General features: G+C 49.1%; 1 protein-coding gene across 3 annotated transcripts in view; it reads left to right on the plus strand.

Annotated features, from left to right (window-relative positions):
- Nucleotides 1–25,298, plus strand: part of FIP1L1 (factor interacting with PAPOLA and CPSF1) — a 103,039-nt gene that overhangs the window by 17,868 nt on the left and 59,873 nt on the right. For all 3 annotated transcript variants that reach the window (XM_088475270.1, XM_088475269.1, XM_088475268.1), the window contains exons 8-9: nt 7,507–7,616; nt 9,382–9,478. In XM_088475270.1, the coding sequence (XP_088331396.1) occupies nt 7,507–7,616; nt 9,382–9,478 (207 nt within the window). The remainder of the gene's footprint in view (nt 1–7,506; nt 7,617–9,381; nt 9,479–25,298) is intronic.

The following is a 25,298-nucleotide window of genomic DNA, read 5'->3' on the forward strand; positions in this document are numbered from 1 at the left end:
TTGAAAGGTTTCAACTCCTAGTGAGCAGAGGGGGCCTCCCAGGGGGAGGTCCTCGTGGCTTTTATGACTCTATCACACACTACCGGTGTTGAGAGTCCAGCTCTTGAGATACTGAAGCAATCTTCGGTGACGCTTTGTTAGTGAAGTGGTCCTTCCACTTTGTGTACCTGTTTCCTCCCAAATTCCTTGAGGAAGAAGGGAGAGCGAAGTGTTTCAATCGAGACAGAGATGTTTTACTGCTGGTGGCTCCTGATTGCCCCAGATGTCAGGGGTACTTGGATTTTCTCCTCATAGATACTCCATTCCAGATGCTTCACTATCCGGACCTGTTGTCTCAGGGTCCTTGTTTTGCCCTGGACCTGGATTGTTTGTCTTTGACTGCGTCCCTATGGTGGTCCTACGGCTTCCCTGGCTTTGTCATCATTGAGATGATTAGAGCACATAGATCAGCTTTTGCTGGGACCTACCACAGACGGTGGCAGGCATAATTCTTATGGTATTGTACCTGTCGCTACGATCCTCCGGTGTTCAGGATTTCCAGATATCCTGGCATTCCTTCCAGCTGGCTTGGGTCTCACCCTCCGCCTGGCCTTCCTGACAGTGCAGATATCTACACTGTCAGTATGGTTCGGATGTGGAATTGCTCCACTGTGGTATCCAGTTCATCCTTCAGAGTGTTTTCTGGATTATGCCTCCATTTGTCCACCCTAGGGGCTCCTAGTGGTTCTTCATTCCCTCCGGGGACAGTCAATGGAACCACTGGTTGTGATAGCCATTACATGGTCTATTGCTTAGTCTGGCTCGCGCTCGCTCGCTCTCTCTCTCGCGCTCTCTCGCGCTCTCTCTCTCGCGCTCTCTCGCGCTCTCTCGCTCGCGCTCTCTCTCGCTCGCGCTCTCTCTCGCTCGCGCTCTCTCTCGCTCGCGCGCTCTAGAGCGGTGTTTATATCCGCCAGGAGAGTGTCGGAATTGGGAGCGTTCTCATGCGGCTGCTTCTTCTGGATGGCTTCATGTCAGGGTGTGAGTTGCACTCGCCCTGTGTTTCTTCCTAAAGTGGTTTTTAGGTTCCATATTATTCTGGAACTTATGGTACGGCCATTCAGTCTCCAGTCCTCTCGGCTGATGTGGCCTCATTGACTGAGGTCCGGCCTCTTCAGATTTCTGTGATCCGTTAAAATTCCTTAGGGAAATCTGACTCCTTATTTGTGGTTTGAGATTTCTGGTTTTCACAGGAAAGGATGGCCGGCCTATAACCAGTTGTTGGCTGGATGGCTTCGTATGTCTTCCTCAGGGACCTACCCATGGGTAGGCCTTTCTGTTGTTGATGCTTGCTTTTCTCGGGCCGTGTACCCCTCGTGGGTGGCTCGCTGTGGCGCCTCGGCTGTTCTGCCTTACTAGGTGGCCACGTGGTCTTCTGTCAACACCTTTTTAAGGTTCTAGGCATTGGTTTCCTTTGCCTCTCAGGATGTGTCTTTTTGGGCGACGGATTCTCCTCTCAGCACAGGAGCGTCCCCACCCTTGGTTGAACTGCTTTGGGACATCCCCAAGGTCATCCCTGTGGATCCCCTATGGACCCTGAAATAGAAATAAGAGATATGATAAGAACTTACCTTTGTTATCTGTTTCTATGAAGTCCATAGGGTCCACAGGGCGCACGCCCTGACGCACCTGGCTTCATATGAGCTGTGTTACTGGTCACCGGTTTCCCGTCTCCTCTGTGAGTATGGTTCTTGAGTGCTACAGTCTTCTTTCTCTCTTTCTTTCCTCCTCCGGCTACTTACAAACTGAGGTGCCTCTGGTTTGGGGGTGGGCTTATAGGGAGAGTGGACCCAGTGCATCCTGGGAGCTGAAAGCTTTAACTGCGTGGTGCCCGGATTTGGTTCCCAACCTATACCTCAAGGTCAACCCTGAGGACCCTATGGACTTCATAGAAACAGAGATAACAAAGGGAAGTTCTTACCATATCTCTTGTTTTCTCTCTCACCTGGGGGACCCCAGGGTGGGAGCTCGTCTTCGAGATTTCAAGGTAGTGTGGGCAGAATCTTGTCCGGATGCCTGAGTTCGGGATCTCAACCAACCACCTCCTCGGTTTTTCACCACAGGTTTGCCAGTTTCCGACGACAGATGGGTGGTGATACAGGAAGCTGTAGACAAACTTCTGAACGCTCGAGTGTTGGTACAGGTCCCCACACATCAACTAAAGCAGGGGTTCTACTCCACCTTGTTCGTGGTTCCAAAGCCAGACTGATCGGTTAGACCTTTCCTGAACCTGAAGGATCTCAATCCCTACCTGAGAGTATTCAAGTTCACGATGGAGTCCCTTAAATTTGTCTTTGCGGGGCTCGAGGAAAATGAGTTCCTGGTGTCTTTGGATATAAAAGATGCCTATCGACACATTCCCATCTAGCCGCCTCACCAGGCGTTTCTACGATTCGCCATTCGGGACTCACATTTTCAGTTCCAGGCCTTACCCTTTGGCCTATCTTCCCAAGGTAAAAGGTATTCACCAAGGTAATGGCCGTGATGATGGCACTCCTTCAGACTCTGGGAGTCAAGATTGTCCCTTACCTGACGATCTCCTGAAAGCTCTTTCCAGGAACCAATTACTAAAAAACATACTGGTGACTCACAGGCTCCTCATACTACTTGGGTGGATCCTGAACTTTCCCAAGTCCCACCTGCAGCCTACACAGAGGCTTCAATTTCTGGGGGTGGTTCTGGACACGGTATGTCAGAAGGTCTTCCTTCCTCAGGAAAAGGCAACTTCCATTCAGGACATGGTGCGGCTGATCTTGCAACACCAGCGAGTATCGGTGCACCTGTGCATACGACTCCTCGGGAAGATGGTTGTGACCTCCGAGGCCATTCCATACGGCCATTTCCACTCCAGGCCTTTTCAACTGGACCTCCTCTCTCAATTTTTCGAGATCCCACCTATTCCTTCACCAATGAGTGAAGCTATCCCCCAGAACTCTATCTCTTCTTATTAATTAAGTAATCTCGCCTGTTGGAGGGCAAGATGTTCGGAGTGTGGGATTGGATTCTCCTCACCACAGACGCGAGTCCGAGAGGGTGGGGGGCACTGACTCTGGAGAACCACTTCCAGAGCCTCTGGACTCCACAGGAAGCAATACTGCTCATACACATCTTAGAATTACGGGCAGTGTTTTATGCTCTTCAACTAGCGCATCACCTGTTGTGGGGTCAAGCCGTCCGAGTCCAGTCGGACAACGCCACGGCGGTGACCTACATAGACCGACAAGGCGGCACCAGAAGTCAGATGGCATTGAAGGAGGTAAACCGCATTCATTCTACTCTTGGCGGAGGAATTGGCTGTTGCAATATCGGCAATATTTATTCCAGGGGTCGACAATAGGGAGGCCGACTACCTCAGTTGTTAGGACGTACATCCCGGGGAGTGGGTGCTCCATCCCTAGGTATTTCAACAGCTTGTTCAAAGGTGGGGCCTTCCACAAGTCGACCTCATGGCGCCCAGACACAATCAACTGCCTCTGTACTGCTCTCAGACAAGAGACCCGGAGGCCGTGGCAGTGGACGCACTCTCAACACCCTGGCGGTTCTGATTTGTCTATCGGTTTCCGCCAATTCCTCTTCTGCCTCTGCTTCTACAACGCATCAAGAGGGGAAATGGCCATGGTTCTGTTAGTGGCTCCAGGTTGGCCCCGTAGAGCTTGGTATACCATCCTACGTCTGCTGCTGATAGACGATCCGTGGCCTCTACCGCTGCGACAGGATCTCCTGCAGCAGGGTCCTTTCGTCTATCCAGACTTAAGGCGGCTACGTTTGACGGCGTGGCTGTTGAAAGGGCAACCTAACGGTGAAAGGGGATCCCATCTACTGTGATCTCTACCGGGCCCGGAAGGAAGTTACTTCCAGACACTACCACCGTATCTTTAAGGCTCATGTGATCTGGTTTCAATGGCGAGGATCACCTTGTATTACGTTCAAGGTGTCCAGGCTCCTACTTTTCCTGCAGGCAGGCTTCTCAGCGGGCCTACATCTTTGATTCCTGAAGATTCAGCACTGTCCGTTTTCTTCCAGACGAAATTGGCTTTTACTCCCGGATGTTCAGACTTTTCTGCAGGGGGTTATCTTGTTACAGCCACCCTTTGTTCCTCCCACGGCTCAGTGGGATTTGGATCTCATTCCTTCTCTCGTGCAGTCTTCTCTGTTTGAACCGTTACAGACTGTTGAGTTTAAGTACTTCTCGTGGAAGGTGGTACTTCTCCTCCTACCCCTGGCTTCGGCCAGGCGAGTTTCAGCGCTCGGGGCTCTCTTCTGTCGTCCTCCGTATTTGGTATTCCTTGCAGCTAGGGCTGATCTCCGTACGCAGATGGCATTCCTTCCTAAAGTGGTCTCTGCATTCCACATAAACCAGCCTATTGTGGTACCAGTTCTTCCAGAGGACTCGCCAGCTTCCAGATCCCTAGACGTTGTTAGAGCCCTCAGGTTCTATGTGGATAGGACTGCATCTCTACGGAAATCAGATTTGCTGTTTGTCCGGTATGATGTAGCTCGTCCTGGTTGGCCAGCTTCCAAGCAGACTATTGCACGCTGGATCCAACTGACCATCAGGCATTCCTATGTGGCCTTCTCTATGGAACCTTCGGCTTCCATTACAGCGCATTCCACGCGCTCGGTGGGTCCCTCGCGGGCGACTGCCCGCAGGGTTTCCATGGCTCAACTTTGTCGTACGGCCACTTGGTCGGGCCAGCATACCTTTGTCTGGTTTTACAGTTTTGATAAGTCCGCGGCCTCTGCCGTGCTGTTCTGTAGGGTTCTCAGTGCTCTCCCGCCAGGGATGGAAGCTCTGGGACGTCCCCACTGTCTTGAAGCCTCCAGTGTCCTCTAGTGGATGAAGGAGAAATCATGATTTTAGTACTTACCGATTGTGGCCGGAGGTTGGCCCCACGTGTTTAATGGCGGCTGCGGCACTGTAGGGGTTAACCCCTGTGCTGCAGCGCCATTTTTAAAAGACTAAAGGCGCTAGGCACCATCTTTGAAATGTTACCGGCGCTAGGCGACGATTGTTTAAATAATAATGTGGTTTTATGTTGCGGCGTCCCGGACCCTCTCCAGCGGCCGCGGCAATGTGGTAACCCCCGGTGTGCCGGGGGTAGAGGGCCACGGCCATGAAAGCTCCCGGGCAGCAGGAAGCCGCTGCAGCCGGGACAAGTGTCCCGGACTGCAGGGCTAAGCGCCGCATGCAGGGGGTCCAGGCTAGTCAGCTCCTTGCATGGCGCTGGTTAATCCCTCGGTGCGCGGCATCGGGGGCACACTGCGCTGATGCTGGGGACAGGGAGGCTAGCTCCCAGCGTCCTAGCTCCACAGCGTGGCCGCCAGTTAACCTTCGGTGCGCTGCACCGATGGGAGGACTGCGATGGCCGCACACTGGGGGATCGGGAGAACCCGCTCTCCATACGCCCAGTGCAGGGAGCAGCGTCTGCAGCCCGGGCTTAGATGGCAGCAGGGGGAGCCCGGCTACGAGATTCGCCCACTGTTTGTGCGGCAGAGTGCAGGGGACCGGGAGAGTAGCTCCCGTTGCCGCCAGTGCTGGGCACATAAAAGCACACCAGCACACATTTAAAAAAAATTTTTTTCATTTAAAGTGGTATGTGCAGCATTGAGCCAGGAAAGCAGGTCCTGGGCTCCAGTGTGTAACAGCCTGATGCAGGGCACAGGCCTGGTGTATGTGTGATAAACACATGATGTATTTTAAATGTATATAGTTCATGTATGTGTTTAAGTGTATCATTTATAAAGAAAATGCACTTACCTTTGTTTCCCTGGGAGTCCCTGGGGATCCAGAGTCTTCAGTTGGCTGCTGAATCCCCCAGCCCCTTCCAGAAGAAATAAATTGTCCTCCTATGCAGCCTCATGTCTGGGGATGGTATGAGGAGGTGCATAGGAATCTGGCTAATGCAGCCAGCTAATTGTTTCAGGGAGCTCCAAAATAGCTTCCCCCTCCGTGGCCTGGAAACCCTGCCCGGGGGACCCTGCTTGCACACCTCTGGAGCGCAGATTCAGGCTTGGTCACTTAGCAGATTCCTGGAAGTCGGTTTCGGAGGGAAACCTCCCCCTGCCCTAGTCGAGCCGACTCCTGGGTGGCGTCTAAAACCCCCCGGCTAGGCTCGGGCATAGGGGAGTGACCACTCCCCCCTCTCTCCCCCCCCCCCCCCCTGTCCATAGGGGACTAGGTTAAATGTACATGTGACCAGCACATGCACAGAACATGCACTGGAGGTGATTGGATGGAAACCACAGGGTGGACTTACCCCCTGTGGTAATATGTATTGGAGTGGCATAAAAGAATGCTGCGTGCCTGGTAAAATTGTACATCTTTGTATATCCTTTGTGGAGAAGAACTGCTGTTTGATTTCTGTATGCTGATATACCCCTTCAATCTGAAGGGAGGGTCTTTTTTAAGACTTAAACACCTTGCCTGTCTATTATTGTATCTGAAACCTGCTACCGACAGAGTTGTGCCAAACGCTATTCAGTTCTCCTACTGTTCTGGGTTGAAGCAGGCGTTGCCGAAGCTCAAGCCCTCTGCCAGCTACCGTGCAGAGCCTGGTCCATTGCAAGGGATCAGGCGGGAACAGCCTATACCAAACAGGAGTTGTGGCCACAGCTAGTCGACGCAAAAGCGGCTCCAGTCGCTGGAGGTAGGAGCCTGAGTGTACCCAAGTAGCGGTTCCAAACATCGATAGTTTGGTGGTGGCAGCATCGTTACACGCACAGTGGGCAGAGTCAGTGACATGCGGTCACTGACGGTAAGCGGGAATCCCTGATACCCTAGGATCCAGTGGGGATCGAAACCTTAACCTGTGATCGGGAGTCGGGCTGAGGCCATCTGGTCACACCGATAAATCCCTTTCTCCGATTCCACGGGTCACTGGACGCCCACCCAGCGCTGATCCTTCCTGCCATGGTTGGTTGTCATTCTGCGTTATGACTGATTAGGTTTCTTTGTTCTACTGTTTTTAAGAACTTTTTACACGTGTTGTTTGTCATTATGTGTACTTGCTTCACCTCCTCTTCTGCAGTTTTTCCAGCTCTCCTTGGGCACAGTTTCCTGAGACTGGCTTGTAGGGGGGTATAGGGTGGGAGGAGCTAGTCGCACTTTCTAAATTTTAAAGTGCCTGCTCCCGGTTAGCACACATCTATACCCCACTATCATGAAGCCTCCAGTGTCCCCTGTGGAATCGGAGAAAGGGATTTATCGGCAAGTACAAAATTCCTGTGTTCTTGCTTCAATAACCTTAATAGATTTATAGTTTTTGCCCTTGTCCAACATCACTGGATATGTATTTTTTTATTTTTGCTCTTCAAAATGTTGAACGATGTTCTAGTAACAAAAGTGTGATGTAACTGTGACCATTCTCTTCTAATAAGGGTAAGGCATGGAAGTGCCTTATTGTGCAAAGGTGGCATACAGTGGTTTATTATGTTATGAATTCTTTTCTCTTTGACTGTTTATATTCATAGGTACAACAAGGCAGAACTGGAAACCCAGAGAAAGATGCTGTCATACAAACTGCAAAACCAGAGTTCACCTCTCCCACATCATTGTTTAAAACTGGAGCTGCTCCTCCAAGGTGAGTTATAAAGTGCTACACACTGTGCTATGGTGATTTAGCATGGTGTTGTACATGGGTACAAGGTAACTGGAGAAAATGTGCTTCCTGTATGTGAAACTTTACATAAACTGTTTGCATCTGTATATAAATTGTCAGAGTAATGGCTTTGAAACTACCAGCCATTTTATTTTAAATGTAACAGTCTCATTTAGTTTTCAAACGTCTTGCCCTTGCTTAGATGTAAAATCTCAAGATCATTAATGTGCGTGGGAACGGAGATTAGATCCATTGATGTCCGACTAGCTGTTACAATATTCCTCCTAGAAAAAGTCAGCAGCTACAAAAATGGTTGTACTTAGAAATAGTTTTCGCCCCTCTCACTCTCTAGTTTACATCTTAAAGTCGTTTGCATAGTTATAGAAGCTTTTGTTTGTGAAGATGGGGCACTAACCACTACAGTCTCATTGCCGACAAACAAATAGTGATTGAAAGAAGAATGCTATTGAGTGACATTTAACATGATGGGGAGGGGCATTTTATCCTGTACGCGCCCACCCATTGACACACAACCTGTTCAGGTTGCACCACCTATACAGATGTAATGGTTATCTGCCATTAAATCTCAGATACTCAGCATTCTTGTTGTGTAGGTGTCTCTGAATGTGGTTAACATCATCTGTTGAAATGTTATCTGCCTGTGGGGGAAATGTGTCACTGCTTCTAGAGTGGAGAATTCCTATAGAAGATTGTAACTAGCATTTATCACGTACATTCTACAAAATGGTAGGTAGAAGTTCATTGGGTAACCTGTCCACTTATCCACTCTTTAGAAGGCCTGATACATCTCCCCCCGTACTATTTGATAATATTCCCGTCTTGGGCCCGTATTCAATATTTTTCGCGGCCGCGATACTTTTTTTGCCTGCCCAATTTTTCGCCTACATCGAGTGTTTTGCAGGCGAAAAAGTGCGCGTCCCCGCTTATCCCCTTTTTCAATTTGAAAGGACGTGAAAACGGCACCCGGCGAAATTGAAACAGGTGAAAAGTTCTGTCAGATTTGTGGAGTTCAGCCTGACACCCTTCAAAAGATGCACTGACATGGGGGATCACTATGGGTACCCCCGAATAGCCCTGCTGAAGGTATTTGGCAACTTTAAATGGTCTCAGTAGGTGCTATATAGTGTTTTTGCAGAAGTGGTGAAGAATACCATTTAGCAGTGTTTTTTTAAGAAAATAACTAGTCCCAGCAAATTTGGGGTACTTGAAAATGGGGGGTAGCATATTTAAAAGTTGCTAAAGTGTAGTGAAAAATCCACCTGCTGCAAGCACCTGCAATCGAAAAAACACCTGGGACATATTTGGGGACCCTCCTTGAGTCTATTTCGCTAGTTTTAACTTTGTACCCCAACTTTGGATTTTTTTGCCCCCAAATTGAAAGCCATTTTTTGGGGTGTCCTTAAGTCTTTTAAAGAAAAAAATAAATAAACTGGACACATTTTACCCGTGGGGGACTGTCTTAAAGTCTGCACGTGGGTTCCCGCAATGTTGCACCCCAAAACCGCAATTCTGCACTTTTTTCCCCCTGCTATTCATAGGCGAAACATTTTCGCCTATTGCATTGACTTTCCGCCTAGGTGGAAAGTATTTCAAATTGAATACGGCGATACGACGTCATCGGCGAAACTTTTTCTCCGATCTCTGCTTTTCACCTCAAATTGAATACGGGCTTTGGTGTACATTAATGTTTTTTGATATGTATTCTTTCCATTTAAATGTTTTACAGTAGGAAACTGTCCGGCTCTATTGATGTCATTGGGCAAACCACCACAATTACACGTGTAGAAGGGCGACGACGGGGAGCCAATGAAAGCAACATCCAGGTGTCTTATTGTGTGCCATTTTTTACTTTTCTGTTTCCAATGTTGGCAACTGACATGATTGTTTTTTTTTTTTTTAACTTTGTTCTTTAACATCAAATTTTTTTTTTCTCCAGTTCTTTGACATTGCATTGTCATTCACAAATTACTTTCTAAATGTTACTGTTTTACAATAACTCTTTCTGGCGCAAACGTGTCACAATCTGTGTTTTTGTTTTTTATGCTCCTTCAGTCTTTTGGACACTGCTACCATGTGCCATGTGGTTGTTTTTGTCGCGCAGGAACTGGGAGCCTGATTCAGAGCCGCACGCAAAAAGTGTGCGCTTGCTCTGAATTAGGGCGGCCGCTCTTATTTATTTATTTTTTTTATCCGGCCTCCTGGCCGCTCGTATAGCTGTGGGTGACCACTCGCAGCTTTTGCCTCCTCACCACCGGTCCATAACATGAACAGATCGTCTATGTATCTTGTATAGACGAGGATGTTTTTACTGATGTCATCATTTTTAAAGAAAAGCTATTTTTCTTCTCCTTACATGTAAATGTTAGCGTAGCTCGGAGCTACATTACTTCCCATGGCGTATCCAGACACTTGGAAGAAATTTTTTTATATATTATTATTATTTGCATTGCATGTGACTGGTGAATTCTGCTGTATTATTATACTGCTTTTTTATTTCTGAAATGATTGTCCGTTATAGCTATCACTGCTGTTTCTCCTCATAAGCCCTCTGCTACAGGTGTGTGGGTTATTGTGGGTGTGAAACATTGTCACATTGTGTATTACTTTGCATAACATTAGGGATATTATGTCGAAAGAAACTGAAAAACAGGTGGCTGTAGGCCCCTGTGCTGGTGTCATGCATGGCCTGTGAAGCTGGGTTCTCCCCTCAGGATTTCATGCAGAATGGATTATGTGGTCACTGTTATAAGGAGTCACCACAGCAATCAAATATACCAGCTCCTGAGCAGGAACCCCCTTGGGCTTCCTTTTCCCAGATCAAGGCACAGGTTGTAGACTGGTTATCTGCTCCTACACTGGCCCTTACTATGGGGTACCCTCAGCAGCTATAACCTACTTTGTTTATGCCCCCTATGCGTCCATCTTGGATGGACGTTTATGCCCACTCCTCAGGTCAGAGTATGACTTCGTCCCCTGCTGCATTTCACTAAGTGCTGCAAGCAGCTAGGCCAGTACATCCTAAAACCAGAAGGCGGTCGACTTCTTCCTATCACTCCGTCCACCCTGTAAACTCTGGTGCATCTTATGATGAGTGTGAAGATATACAGTACTCCTCTCAAGAGTCTTTCAGGAGAGGAGGACCATTTTCCCACAGCGGATGTCCCCTTCTTGATTAGGGCGGGCAAAGGTGTGCTAAACATAGATAATGAGGAGCCAGAACTAAGAAAGGCTCCAGTGTTTAAACACCAGAAAGTGTTAAAAGCTGAATTTCCCGAATGAGCACATCTCTGAACTTAGGGGAGAAGCATGGAGTTCTCAAGATAGACTATTGCATGTTACAAAGAAGGTTACAGCCTTATACCCTCTCCCGCCAGACGAGTGCGCTAAGTGGGAAGTTCCACCAACTGTAGATGCGCATGTGGCACAGCTGGTCAGGAGCGTCACATTGCCCACACCATCTGCATCCTCCCTTAAAGATTCCACAGATAGGAGATTTGAAGCCTGTCTCAAGGCAGTCTTTTCTCTGTCAGGAGCTGTTGCCCGCCCGACCATGGCTACGGCCTGGGTTTCTAAGGCCATTGAGGAATGAACAAAGGCACTGGAAAATACACTTCCAGAGGCTTCCAGAGAACATCTGACAATTATCTCCTATATTAAGGAGGCAGCATTGGACGCCAGTATTCTGTCCTCTAAGGCTTCAGCTGCCTCATTTGTAGCTCGCAGAGAACTATGCATAAGGGACTGGAAAGCAGATGCAGGGTCCAAGAAGGCCCTGGAATCCCTGCCGTTTACCAGGTGGCATTCTGTTTGGCATGAATTGGATAAGATTGTAGTTACGGTAGCAGCCTTCAACATCTACTCCTGGACCTAGGCAGTCGTCGAAAAGAATGGGGTCAGTCTTCCTCTAGAACCAGTTCTATAAAAGAGACCGCAATCTAAGAAACCTTGCCCAAACAGACGTCCGGCTTCCAGGTCAGACGATAAACCCGCAGCCTGATGGGGTTTGCCTCCCCCTGGGGAATCCCAGGGTAGGTGGCTGACTACAGTTTTCAGACACCTGGGTTCGGGGTGTGGTCTCTCAGGGGTACGCCCTTTCTGGAAAAGTCTCTCGCAGAGATTCTTCTGCACAACTCCTTCAGAGGAGTCTGCACAGGCCTTGGCCCTCCAGCAGGCCATTCATTCCCTGCTGCAGTCCGGGGTAATAAACCGGGTTCCAGTGAATCAACTACTAAAGGGTTATTATTCCAATCTAAAAAGTCTCAACACATTTATCCGGTTATTCAGGTTCCTTATGGAAACACTTCAGTCACTTGTGTTGGCAATGGTACCAGGGGATTTTATGGTGTCCTTGAACATTCAAGATGCATATCTGCATGTGCCAATTACACCGTCCCACCAGCGGTTTCTACGGTTTGCGGTTTTGCAGGAACATTTCTAATTTCTACTGCAGGGTCCATAGGGTATTCACAGGATACCTTGGGGTCTAGGCGATGGCGGCAGACATCCAGGCACCACAGAGTAAAATTTTCAGTCTCCCAGGATGCACTGGGGTCCCTCTCCTATACCCCGCCCCTGAGCCTCAGGCCACTCAGTTTTCGTCGGTGCCTGGCCGGACCAGTCGCACCGTACAGAGGGGGGTCTTTTCAAGGCCCCTGAAGATTTCTTCGCAGCTGTGGCTGCACAACTAGAGTGCTCCAGCATAGAACAGTCAGTATTGACGTCCATGCTGTCACTCCTACACCCCGCCGGTACCGATCCGGGGATGCTGGTTGGTAGCTGGGGTCACAGCTAGCGGTGACCCCGGCTACCTGGACTATGGCCGGATGCACGGTGGACAAGGTAAGCGGCGGGGTCCTGCGGTTAGTAACCGCCGGTAACAGTCCTTTTTGGTCCCCGGCTGCGCGTGGGGCCAGGTACTGATCCTGCGCCTTCCACTAGATTACCAGGGACAGCGGACCGCAGCATGTGCGGTACAGCGCGGCGTCCCAGGGGTTAATAGCAGGCCAGGGGAGAACGCCTTCCCTGTCTCACAGCCGGCGTCTCCCCCGCTGCACAGTGCCATTCCACAGCGGTCTGAGCGGGCTGTGTCAGCGCTCCTCCCCCGGGCCCGCCTCCTCTCTGCTCCTCGTGGCCATTTTCTCACTACATGTGTTGGGAATGACAAACGCTGCTGGAAGCTGTTACAGGTGCCATTGCGGTCTGGGTCCCCCGCATACCTCTCCTTCAATTAAGGTCAGTGTATGCAGCACTGTTTCCTACCAGGCTCTGGTCTGTATAGTTGATCGGAGTGCTTGGAATGCAGGATGTTATCTGTGCATTGTATGTGACTTAAATGCTAGCGCTGTTTGCCTGTACTTTCATTTCTGACTGTCAGCCTTTTTCCTATCCCTGTTCTTCTGCTACAGCCCTCGCAGTGCGGTGTTGCAGGGTGTTTATTACCTCACAGTAAACGTGGTTTTTCTGTGTGGGAGGTCACATACGCTCCGTTCACACTCCTCATGTCTGAAAGTGAACGAGGATATCCTTTTCCAGCTATAATGTACTGATATCATGTGCAGTTAGTAGAGTGATATGTAGACGCTGAGGGTTTATGGAGGGCATGTTGTATTATATATCACGCCCCATTTCTGTCACTGTGCCTGCACAAAAAGAGGACCGCCCTCGGCTGGCTAAGATGCTTACAACCCTTGTGGGCAACGCCCCCTGCGTTTCCCCATAGGGGTTATCGCAGCGAGTGGTGGTCTCATCACATGCAGGGGTCCCTGGACAGTTGATGGTACCCCAGTGTATCCTGTTTTTCGCCCCCCCAGGTCTCGCAGGAGCCTGTGTGGGTGAATTTATTGTCCAAATGGTATAGCACCTGATGGACGTTTTACAGGGGAAGTCACCATTTCGTCCTTCTAAACGGCCTTTCGGGTCTCAGACGGGTAAAGACATGACGTCTGATGACGGTGACATTATTGACTTTTTCAGACACGAGCCCCTTAGTGCAAAGGAGGTGTAGTCTGGCTCTAAAGTCTATATACCTGGCCGTATACGGGCAGTCCGTGCGGCTTTGGTTATTACATATCCCCCGTGGCTAAATCCAAATATGCCTTCTTTAAGGATAAGGGTGTTGCCACTGTAATTCCTCTATCTGGTCAGGTGGATCATTTAGAGAAGGTGTGGAAAATCCGGGTAAGCGGTTCCAGCCTCAAAAACGGTTGACCTTTTGCATACCCCTTTGCGGATAATTATATTTCCGAATGGGAGTTACCTATACGGGTAGATTCTCATGTTACACGCCTAGTGAGGAGTGCTACGTTGCCCATTCCCTCCAGGTCCTCTTTGAAGGAGGTTCCAGATTGCAAGGTGCAAATATATCTAAAATCCAATTATTCCCTTGCTGGAGGGGCTTCCAGGCTGGCTATGGCCGTGTGCTGGGGGGCCAGAGCCATGGAGCGCTGAGTAGGTAACTGGACAGGTGGATAGTGGCAAATTCTCAGAGACTTAGCCACGTTCATAATGAGTATAGCCTACTCTTTCCAGAATCTCCTCGGCAGCAGTATCGGCTCGCCGCTCCCTGTGGTTGCTATCTTGGAAAGCGGACGCAGATTCCATTTGGAATGCTTTGCCTTTTACGGGACAGGTCCTGTTTGGCCCTCGTCTGGACGCAATTGTGGCCCCGCAGGCAGCAGCTACGTCTGCGTGTCTGCCATCGGCTACAGTCCCATCAGGGTCTGAGGCTTCGTCAGTATCCGTGGCTGGGAAGCAGTGACGGGTCCACACTTGTTCCAGGGCAGGTGGACACCAGTAGTTTTTGCGCTTCCCATAAACATCTGAGAACTCTGAGCAGTATTCAAGGTTCTCCAGCATGCAGGACAGATCCTCCACGGAAATACCGTGCAGGTACAGTCTGAAAACGCCATCATGATGGCTTATGTAAACCACCTAGGAGGTTCCCGATGTCAGGCGACACTAACAGTGGTGTCCCGAATTCTGGCTTGGGTGGAAGGCTATATCCCTGCCGTCATTGGCAGTGTCCATTCAGGAATCCTCAGATGGAAAGCAGGCTTTCTCAGCCGTCAAGACGTGCATTCAGGGAAATGTCCTCTTTATCAGGAGGTGTTCAATCTTCTGGTGAACAAGTGGAGCCTTTCAGAGATGAGACTCTCCTGATAGACGTAGGTAGGTCCAGTGGACCTTCCAAGTTGTGTACCTCGTCCCTCCGTTATCCCTTCTTCCTCAAGTAGTAGCAAGAAGGAGGCACGCTCCTGCTGATAGCTCCAGCGTGGGCCAGACGGCACTATTACTCAGATCGTCGGAGCCTCTCAGTTAACACTCCGAAGCTGTTGCCTCTACGCCCGGACCTGTTGTCTCAGGAGCCTGACTGATACCCAGACCTGGGTTGTCTGTCCTTGACGGTGTGGTGGTGGAGACTGCCCTCTTAAGGTCTAGGAGTTTTTCCAGCTCTATAGTTAACAGGGGCTCTGTCCATGCTAAGAGCTCGGAAGCTTTTATCTGCAAGAATTTACCATTAGGTATGGTATACTTTCTTTCAGTTGTGTCGCCCTAGAGGCTAGGCTCCTCGGGTATTCCGGATATTCAGAGTGTTGGCTTTCCTACAGGTGGGCTTAGATAACGGTCTTCGCCTTGCTTACCTGAAGGTGCAGGTTTCTGCCCTGTTGTGTGGTTTCAGTGTAGGATTGCTACTCTTCCTGATGTCCGCACCTTTGTGCAGGGTGTATGTTATATTCAGCATCCCTTTGTTCCACCTGTGGGTCCTAGGGATTTGGCTGTGGTCCTTAGGGCTCTCTGAGGACCGCCATTTGATCCACTGGGCTCAGTGGATTTCAAATGGCTTACGGCTAGGACTGTATTCCTTCTGGCTATTGATTTGGCCAGTAGGATCTCAGAATGGGAGGCTCTGTCATGTAGACCTCCCTTTTTCTCTTCTTTCCTAGGAACAGGGCAGTGCTTCACACTTGCCCTGGTTTTTTACCTACAGGGGTATCTAGTTTCCACATCAATGAGGAAATTATAGTATCGGCCTTTACTTCCCCAGTCCTGTCTGCTGGTGAGGCCTCTTTGGCGGTAGTACGGGCGCTAAGAATTTAAGTTGACCGCACCAGTCTATTTAGGAAATCAGACTCTCGGTTTTGTCCTTTCTGGTTTCCATAAAAAGGGTTGGCCTGCCACTACGCTAACTTTGGCAGGATGGATTCACAGGTCTTCCTGTTCCATCCTCTATTAAAGCTCTTCCACTAGGTCTGTGGGTCCTTCGTGGGCAGCTCGACGTGGCGCCTCAGCGGTGATTGGCAGCCACGTGGTCATCTGTCCATATTTTTGTAAGGTATTATGCTTTTGATACCTTCGCCTCTCAGGATGCTTCCTTCGGGCGGTGGATACCCTATGGACCCTGCAGTAGAAAATATGAGATATGGTAAGAACTTACCCTTGTTATCTCTATTTCTACGAAGTCCATAGGGTTCCACAGGACTCCCGCCCTGTCGCACCTGTACTGCAGATGGGCTTTGATCTGGTCACCGGTTTCTCCGTCTCCTTCTGGTGAGAATGTGATTCTTGTGTGTTCCAGACTGTCTTCTCTCTCTTGTTTGCTTCTGCTCCGGCCTATGGCTTGTTACGAAACTGAGTGGCCTGAGGCTCTGGGGTGGGGTATAGGAGAGGGACCCCAGTGCATCCTGGGAGGCTGAAAATTTTACTCTGTGGTGCCTGGATGCCTGCCGCCATCGCCTATACCCCAAGGTATCCTGTGGAACCCTATGGACTTCGTAGAAATAGAGATAACAAGGGTAAGTTCTTACCATATCTCATATTTTCAGGCGATGCCTTTTGGTTCGTCAACAGCCTCTCGGGTGTTTTCCAAGATAATGGCAGTAATGTCGGCCTGCCTCAGGCATCAGGGAGTCAGCATACTGCCAAACCTGGACGATCTCCTAATATTGGCACAATCTCCACAGGTGTTGCAGCATCATCTCAGACTGACTATTGCCTGTCTACACAGACACTGCTGGATCATAACTTGGAAGAAGTTATCGCTTCTTCCAGTACAACAGATGGTACATTTAGGTGCACGCTTGGATTCTTTGGCGCAGAGGCTATATCTGCCAGAAGACAAGATTGTGGCACTTCAGTTGCGGATTCCCAATTTTTTCCACAACCAGCCAGTGTCTGTTCACTCAGCGATGCAGGTTCTGGGATCCATGGTGTCCACCTTCGATATGGTGGAATATGCTCAGCTTCACTCCAGACCACTGCAACGACTAATCCTCTCCCGCTGGAACGGGGAGTACCACTCAATAAAGTCATAGGCGTTTCGTCTTTCTCCAGAGCTGAGGCTGACCCTCTCATGGTGATTGCAGACTTTTCGTCTGAACAGGGGTCGCCCATTCTGGATTCCAGATTGGGTGCTCTTCACTTCTGATGCCAGCCTCCTCGGATGCGGAGCAGTGACAGATCGGCGCACATTTCAGGGAAGATGGACGACTAGGGAAAGTCTCCTGTCCATAAACGTCCTGGAACTATGTCCAGTGTTCAAAGCACTTGATCAGGCACAATATGGTACTGAAGGACAGGCCTGTCCAGGTACAGTCCGACAATGCCACCGCAGTAGCCTACCTCAACCATCAGGGAGGCACGCAAAGTCAAGCTGCCATGGCGGGAGTATCAAACATTCTGGTCTGGGCAGAATGTCATCTTCCAGCAATCTCGGCAGTGTTCATACCAGTAGTCCTCAACTGGGAAGCGGACTTCCTAAGTCGGTAGGATACATACGCCGGAGAGTGGGCTCTTCATCCACAAGTATTCCAGAGCCTTGTGGACAGGTAGGGACTACCAGAGGTAGACCTCATGGCCTCAGGCCACAACCACAGGGTCCCCAGGTACGGGCCCAGAACCAAGGTTCTTGAAACTTTCATCTTAAGAGCCAAGGGTTTTTCCAGTTCTGCAATTCAGACGATGCTTAGGGCGCGGAATCCTTCCTCGGCCGGCATTTATTACAGAGTTTGGCACTCTTATTTTCAGTGGTGTAAACATAGAAAATATGATCCTGAAGTTTTTAGGGTCTCAAGTGCTTGCTTTTCTTCAGGCTGGGTTAGACCGGGGTCTCCGCCTGGCCACCCTGAGAGTTCAGGCATCGGCCCTGTGTTTGTTTTCAGCGAAGGATCGCCCCACTGCCTGATATTAGGACATTATTTCAGGGTGGTCTGAGGGTTCAGCCTCCCTTTGTCCCTCTGGTAGCTCCGTGGGATTTGTCTTTGGTTCTCTAGGCTCTACAGGCTCTCCCAATCAAACCCCTGAAATCAGTAGACCTTAGGTGGTTGACAGTGAATACAGTTTTTCTTGTGGCTATCTCCTCTTCCCGTAGGATCTCTGATTTGGCAGCTCTTTCTTGTCGTTCTCTCCCTTTTTGGTTTTTCATCAGGATAGAGCAGTTCTTCGTACCAGGGCGGGTTGTATTCCGTTTTCATGTAAATTAAGAAATGTTCCAGCCTTACGGTCTTCAGGCCTTTCTAGAGGTGAGCTTCTCTGGATGTTGTACGTGCTTCTTATGTCAATTTCTCAAGCGTACACACAAGCTGATCTTTGTTCCAAACACAGTGACAGCACATTCTACTCAATCCGTGGGACCATCGTGGGCGTTTCGTCGTGATTCCTCTGCTGAACAATTGTGCAAGGCAGCCACGTGGTCTTCCGTCCACACGTTTGTCAAATTTTACGCATTTGATATATTTGCCTTTCAGGATGCTTCCTGTGGGCGTCTGATTCTCCTTTCTACTAAACAGGAGCGCCCCACCCTTAATGGAACTGCTTTGGGACATCTTCAAGGTAGCTTCTATGGACAGTTATGGTATAACATACCTTTGTTAACTCTCTTTTTTGTTTTTCTTCGAGGTCCATAGGGTTCACAGGACACCCACCCTCACGCACCTGGTGGTGTTGGTAATCCTTTTTCTTTTGTATTTCTATGATTCCCTCTTCCTAGAGAGAGTGTTTCTGAGGTACAATTGTCCTTCTCCTCTTTTCCTTCTCCTGCTTTGGGCTTGGTAACCAACTAAATGCCTGTAGCCAGGGGCAGGGTATATATGGAGGAGGACCCAGTGCATCCTAGGAGCTGAAGCTTTTAACTGTTTGGTGCCTGGATCACTCAAACCACATACTCCAAGGTAACTGCTGTGGACCCTATGGACCTTGAAGAAAAATAGTTAACAAAGGTATGTTATACCATAACTCTTAATTTCCACCCACACCCATTGCTTAATTTGCCCACAGCGAAGGGGTAATCTCTTCCCTAAATTGTCCCTCTTTTGAAGTAAAATTACTTCCGCAAGAGTCTGGCCATTTGTGCGTTGCTTGCTGTCCACTGTCACATGCTACAATCCCTATTTTGTTTTTGGTATTTTTTTTTGGTATTTTTTTTTTTTTGGGGGGGGGGGGGTTTGCTGATGCCAGTATGTCCGATAGTACAGAGGAGGAGGCCCCATTAATAAAGACTGAAGGGATTACTTTTGTAAACTGCATAAAAAAAATGCACTGATGCTTTTTAAGTAAAATGTCGTTCTAACTGCCTTTACTTCACTTTTGCTAGAGCGATCTGTGAAGAAGCCAGCTGTATTACCATACACGATTACAGGGTAGCAGACACATTATTATACATGCCAATTAATTCCATCTTCGTTTTTGGTTTGTCTTTTCTCTACACTATTACATTTCTTCTGTTTATATGTAATGTCAGGTTTAGTTAAATCATTTAAATAGCTGAACCCCTTTAAAAAAACACAAGTATTGCATTGTGCTGCGTATGCCCCAGTTGAACATATTGCACAGTCAGGGGTGTAGTTTTGCCTGTGCAGCTCTTTCAGAAGAATTCTATAAGAAAATACAAAATGCTGGGAAGTAGAAAGAAGGGAAATCTCTTTGACTTTTGAAGCTGTCCCTGATATATGAGAATTTCCTGCTGTAAGTGTGGTACAATTAGACCCACTTTTTTTTTTTTTTTTGTATAAGAAATAAATAAATCCGCCAGCATTTGTGAATTTTGATGCTGCAGGAAGTGTTTTTTGGCAGATGTCCAGTTTTTGTTCATAACTTACAAGCTAAATGACCTCCGTTCTTTGCTCGCAGCACAGGGATCTTTTTGCTGCGATTCATATGACAAAGCACATTCCACTGGAACAGTAGCCAATAATGTTAAGCTGAAACATAAAAGCATAAGTATTGTATGGTAAGATGTAAAGTTATTGCATATCTTTAAGAGAAAAATAAACTTAAAAATAAAGTAACAAATCAGTTAAATCCCCCTCCACCAAAACTGCACAAAATGTTCTACAATTTTCATTAGATGCAGTAGGTATCCGGGGTCACAGGGAAAGTGTTCCCACAAAATGAGAAGTTATTGCCACTTACATTTTCTGCTGGCGAAGTACAAAGTACATGCTAAACAAGTTATTTCTAGCCTATCTACTTATGAATTGGTGACTTCAGTTGTCATTTTCTATTCCCTTTAAAAAAAAAAAAAAAAAAAAAAAAAAGGTTCTGTAGTAGGATCTCTCACTTACACCTCCCTCCCACCAGGACAAGATCCTCAAGATGTGGGAGGAGTTAATTTTATGTAATGGAATAAGGAGATAATACTTCAAGCTAGTTAGAAAAAAGTATTAAGTCAGATTAATATTTAACAATGAGCTTTATTGCGTCCTTATATGATAAAATATTGGAATATTCTGATCTTTTAAGCATTAAAGGTATCAAAATGTTAGTCTAATCCAGGAGATGCAGAATATCACTGGCTTTTAAAAGACATTTCTACTTCAGGGTCCATAGGGGGTCCACAGGGTTGACCTTGGGGTATAGGTTGGGAACCAAATCCGGGCACCACGCAGTTAAAGCTTTTAGCTCCCAGGATGCACTTGGGTCCACTCTCCCTATAACCCCGCCCCCCAGCCAGAGGCACCTCAGTTTAAGTTGGTGCCCGGCCGGAGTCGGGTCACCGTTACTGCAGGGGGGCTGCTTAGCAGCCCCTAAGCTTAAAAGAGTTTTATTTTATTATTTTTTTACTACTCTTCAGAGCGGCAGCATCAGACTGTCCAATGGACGTCTGAGCTGCCGCTCCTACACCCCGCCGGCGCTGCGACGCCAGTACAGATCTGGGGATCGCAGCGGGACCCCAGAGTCTGTACTAGCCGGGCTCTGGAGGAATCCCTGGGCTGCTGCCGGATCGACGGGGACAGGTAAGTCGCGTGGTCACCGCTTGCGGTGATCCACGTGTGAATAATGCAGCCTTATGCCTCCGGTCTCTGGGGACAGACCGGAGGCGCTAGCGGTGGCGGCGGGCTCCCCCTCCATGGAGGCATACCCCGCGTGTCCACAGCCCACCAGGGATTATAGCGGCAGCGGGAGCCGGCATCCCGGGGGCTAATTGCTAGCCAGGGGAGGAAGCCTTCCCTGTCTAGCGGCTCCTCCCCTCAGCTCAGCGCGCCTTTCAATACTACAGTCTGGCGTCGCTGAGCTGCTTCCTCCGCGGGCCACGCTTCTTCTGAGGTCTCCAGTGGCCATTTTCTCTCTGTGGTGCTGCAGAACTCCTAGGATGTCAGTGAGCCCAGTCCCCCTGCGTACCTGGCCATTTTGGGTGAGTGTACACAGCGCTATAGCCTTCCCAGACACTGAATCTGGGCAGTTGAATGTAGCGACATTGTGCAGTATATTATATGTCATGCTTATGTATGTATATATATTTTTCTGCATTGTATGTGACTTATGCTAGTGCTGACTGTCTGCTTTTTCTCTCACCTGTCAGTGTATATCTATCCCTTTTCTTTATCTGCCCTAATACAGGTGTACCTGGGGTGGTTCTGAGACCTCACATATATATATTTGTTAATATCTGTGAGGTTTGTCACATACTGTTGCGTGCTGCACGTTGCCATATTTTAGATGGAACTGTGAGTTGCGTACGCTGATAATGGGTTCCTGCAGCTAATCTTAGCGTCAGTCAGGACCGGTATGGCGCTGCTTAATATTTCCGTCAAGATAGTCAGATATATCTGACTAGGAGATTGCACACGATACTGCACCCATTATTGCTATCCTGCAAGTCATAGCCTGCAGGAATTAGTGCGGAGGATTTTAACTCAGAAAGGTTTACGTATGCGGCACCATCTGGTGCCGGGCCCCTTGCACGACCCCCTTAAAGGGCGTTGTTTCTCAGGATCCTCTCCTTTGAGGATCGCCGGGCGGGCCCCATTGTCGTCACTCGCTGGGAGTTACTTCACCATACTGCCCTTTTGAACTCGGGGTATCTCGCAATTTCTTGCAATTTACCCCTGTGTCACAGACTATCGCTCCCTGCCGGGGTTTTTCACAGTACATGAATTACCTCCGATACCACATCGGTCTGTCATTCCCCTTGCAGGGATTACCACAACGGCCACCCTGGTGGATGTCGTTTTATACGAAATACTAATTGGCGTGATATACGCCCTGTGGTTACTGACCAGTGGCTCTGCCGTGAACTGGATGGTATATTCGGCTCTTTCCCTCTCACAGGGGGGGGAGCCGATCTCAAGTATTATTATCCCTGCTTTGGGGCTGGTAGCCAGGCTCATTCTGGATATAGAGAATGTCGATCCTGCACCAGTATCATACATCTCCCGTTTTCTGCCCAGCGGGTGGATCTCATAGCGGGAGTCTGGCTGTCCCCAGATACGAGGAGTCACAAAGGCCTCCTGTTTCCCATTCCCTGAGGGTCCTCACAAGTAATGGAAATCCCTTTCTGGGATGGATTTGTATGTTAATCATCGGGTTACAGGCATTAATACGCCTCCCATCCCGGCCTGGACGAATTTTACGGATCCGTAGGTGGTAACTTTGCCTGAAATCAATGTACTCAAGTTTTCAGGGCCTGTTGCCCGTCCTACCATGGCCATCGCATGGTGATGCTTTTGTGACGTTTTTCCCCTCCAACACGTCTGAGGTTCAAATATCTTTTTGCCGCTCACAAAATATGCAGTGGTCATATGTGGGATTACCTCATGGGATGCCGGTCTTCTAACTTTCAGGGTTTCGGCGGCGTCTGTATCCGCCGCAGTACCCTATGGCTGCGTTATGGGAAAGCAGAGGTGCACACTCCTTCCAGGGGGAAGTTCTTGTTTGGTCCTGACCTTGACAAGATCGTTGCATCATTGGCAGTATCACTAATGGGGAGATACCGTCTTTAGCTACTCCCACTACATTCGGACTAACTCTGTTAAGTCTTTTTGTCCTCAGGGTCAGCCTAAAGGCCTGTTTTTTCCTAGGCTGTCGGCCTCCACGGGGGCCACCATATCCAGTACCGAGCAGTCCTGGACTTCCGGACGACCCTGTTTCTACACCTGAGGATATACCCTCAGCCTGACGGGACAGGTCTACATCTGGGGAATTTCCAGAGTGAGGTACTGATTCTCAACGGCCTCTCATTGCTCATGCAGCCTCCTCACAGGCATTGTTACACGGGCCCTTCTTCAGAACTGATCAGGGCCTTACAATCCCAGAAAGCTATACAGTCTTTGTGGTAAGCAGAGCTATTTCGGCCAACCTCACTATCTCAGTGAGGGACTGGTTGTTCTACTTTCTTTTTGGGGCGGTGACCGACTGGTCCTCCTTTGCCTATACTCTGTCTCAAATCCCTGAATCAGATTCCAACGGTGCCTTGACTCAGGTGGAATCGTCCATGCTCCATCATCCGATGTTTGGAACCTGGGGATTTTATGGTATATCCGAGTATTCAGGATACGTACCTACGGGTACATACAGAGCCCTCTCATCAGCATGGGTTCAGGTTTGCTGTGCCACAGCAACACTTGTAAGTTTCGGGCTCTGCCTTTTGGGGCTGTCCTCAACTCCACCGGGGTTTACCAGCTTTATGGATTTTCTGACAGTTCACCTGTTCAGTATATCCGAATGCTCCTTTCTCTGGACGGTCTCCTACTTTTAGCAGGATCACCAAGGTACTTTACCGCCAGGTCAGGATAACCGGGGCTTCTTCTCGTCACAGAAAAGTCCTCCCTGCATCCCTCACAGGGTTTTCTTCATCTGGGAGCACTGCTGGATTCTCAGAATCTGAGAATTTTTCTGGCGTAAGACAAGATCTCCACTCTTCAACTTCGAGTGTGCGGATATCTACGCAGTCGACATATGTCATTACTCTTTGTGATGCGCGGTCTACCAGAGTGTCTACCTTTTGGTAGGGTGGAATGTGCTCAGTTCCATTCCAGGCCTTGCCATAATTGACTCCCCTCCAGATGGATCGAGTTTTTTCCACCGGATCGCTGTTCGAACGATGATACTTTCTACGGAGGCGAGTTGGTCTCTGTCCGGGTGGCTATGGCCATCTCGTCCAGGGTGTTCTTTGCTAAAGACAGTGTCTGGTCCGCATTCATTTCGGGGCAGTTGGACGTCTGTCGCTTCTGCCCTGCCACTTAACTTGTTGATACTTTAAGCTGTCTTGGACTTTCACTCTGGCCTAACCCATTTGTCACGGTTAACCTGAATAGGTTCAGTCCGACAGTGTCACAACAGTGGCTTCCATCTAGGCAACACTGGTAGTTGGGTGGCAATGTTAGGAATGTCACCCATTCTGACATAGTCCAAGGGTCTTCTCCTGGCCAACTCTGCGGTGTTTATTCCCGGAGCTCTCCATTGGGAAGCGGGCTTCCTCAGCCGTCACGGCGTGCATCCCGGGGACTAGTCTCTTCTCCAAGAGAGGTTTCAACTCCTGGTGAGCAGAGGGGGCCTCCCTGAGGGGGTTGATCCCCATGGCCTTCTGACTCGATCACACATTACCGGTGTTACAGTCCAGCTCTAGGAGTACTGAAGCTACCTTCAGTGACTCTTTGTCAGTGAAGTGGTCCTTCCACTTTGTGTACCTGTGTCCTCCGGTCTCCCTTCTTCCTCGAGGTCTTCGGAAGTTTAATTCGAGACGGAGGGGCTTTCCTTCTGGGGGCTCCAGGTCGTCCCAGACATCACTGGTACTAAGATTTTCGGAGTCTCCTCCTCGATGCTCCGTTCCTACTGCTTCACTATCTGGACCTGTTGTCTCAGGGTCCTTGTTTTTCCCTGGATCTGGATCGCTTGTCTTTAACTGCGCCCCTACTGTGGTCCTCGGGCTTCCCTGGCTCTGTCTTCATTGAGATGTTTAGAGCAGATAGGCCAGACTTTGCTGGGATCTGCCACGGACTGTGGCATACATAATTCTTATGGTATCGTACCTGTCGATACGATCCTCCGGTGTCCAGGATTTCCAGATATTCTGGCATTCCTTCCAGCTGGCTTGGGTTTCACCCTTGGCCTGGCCTTCCTGACAGTGCGGATCTCTACACTGTCGGTATGGTTAAGATATGGAATTGCTCCGCTCTGATATCCAGTTCATCCTTTGGAGTGTTTTCTGGATTATGTCTCCAATTGTCCTCCCTAGGGACTCCTGGGGAGTTAGTAGTGGTTTCTATGTTCCCTCCGGGGACAGTCAATGGAACCGCTGGTTGTGATAGCCATTACATGGTCTGTTGTTTAAGCTCTCTCTCTCTCTCTCTCAGGGTGTTTAAATCAACCAGGAGAGTGTCTGAATGGGGAGCGTTCTCATGTGGCTCCCTCTTCTGGAGGGCATCATGT

Source organism: Taudactylus pleione, unplaced genomic scaffold, assembly GCF_031769625.1.
Source record: "Taudactylus pleione unplaced genomic scaffold, aTauple2 ptg000169l, whole genome shotgun sequence".
NCBI lineage: Eukaryota > Metazoa > Chordata > Amphibia > Anura > Myobatrachidae > Taudactylus > Taudactylus pleione.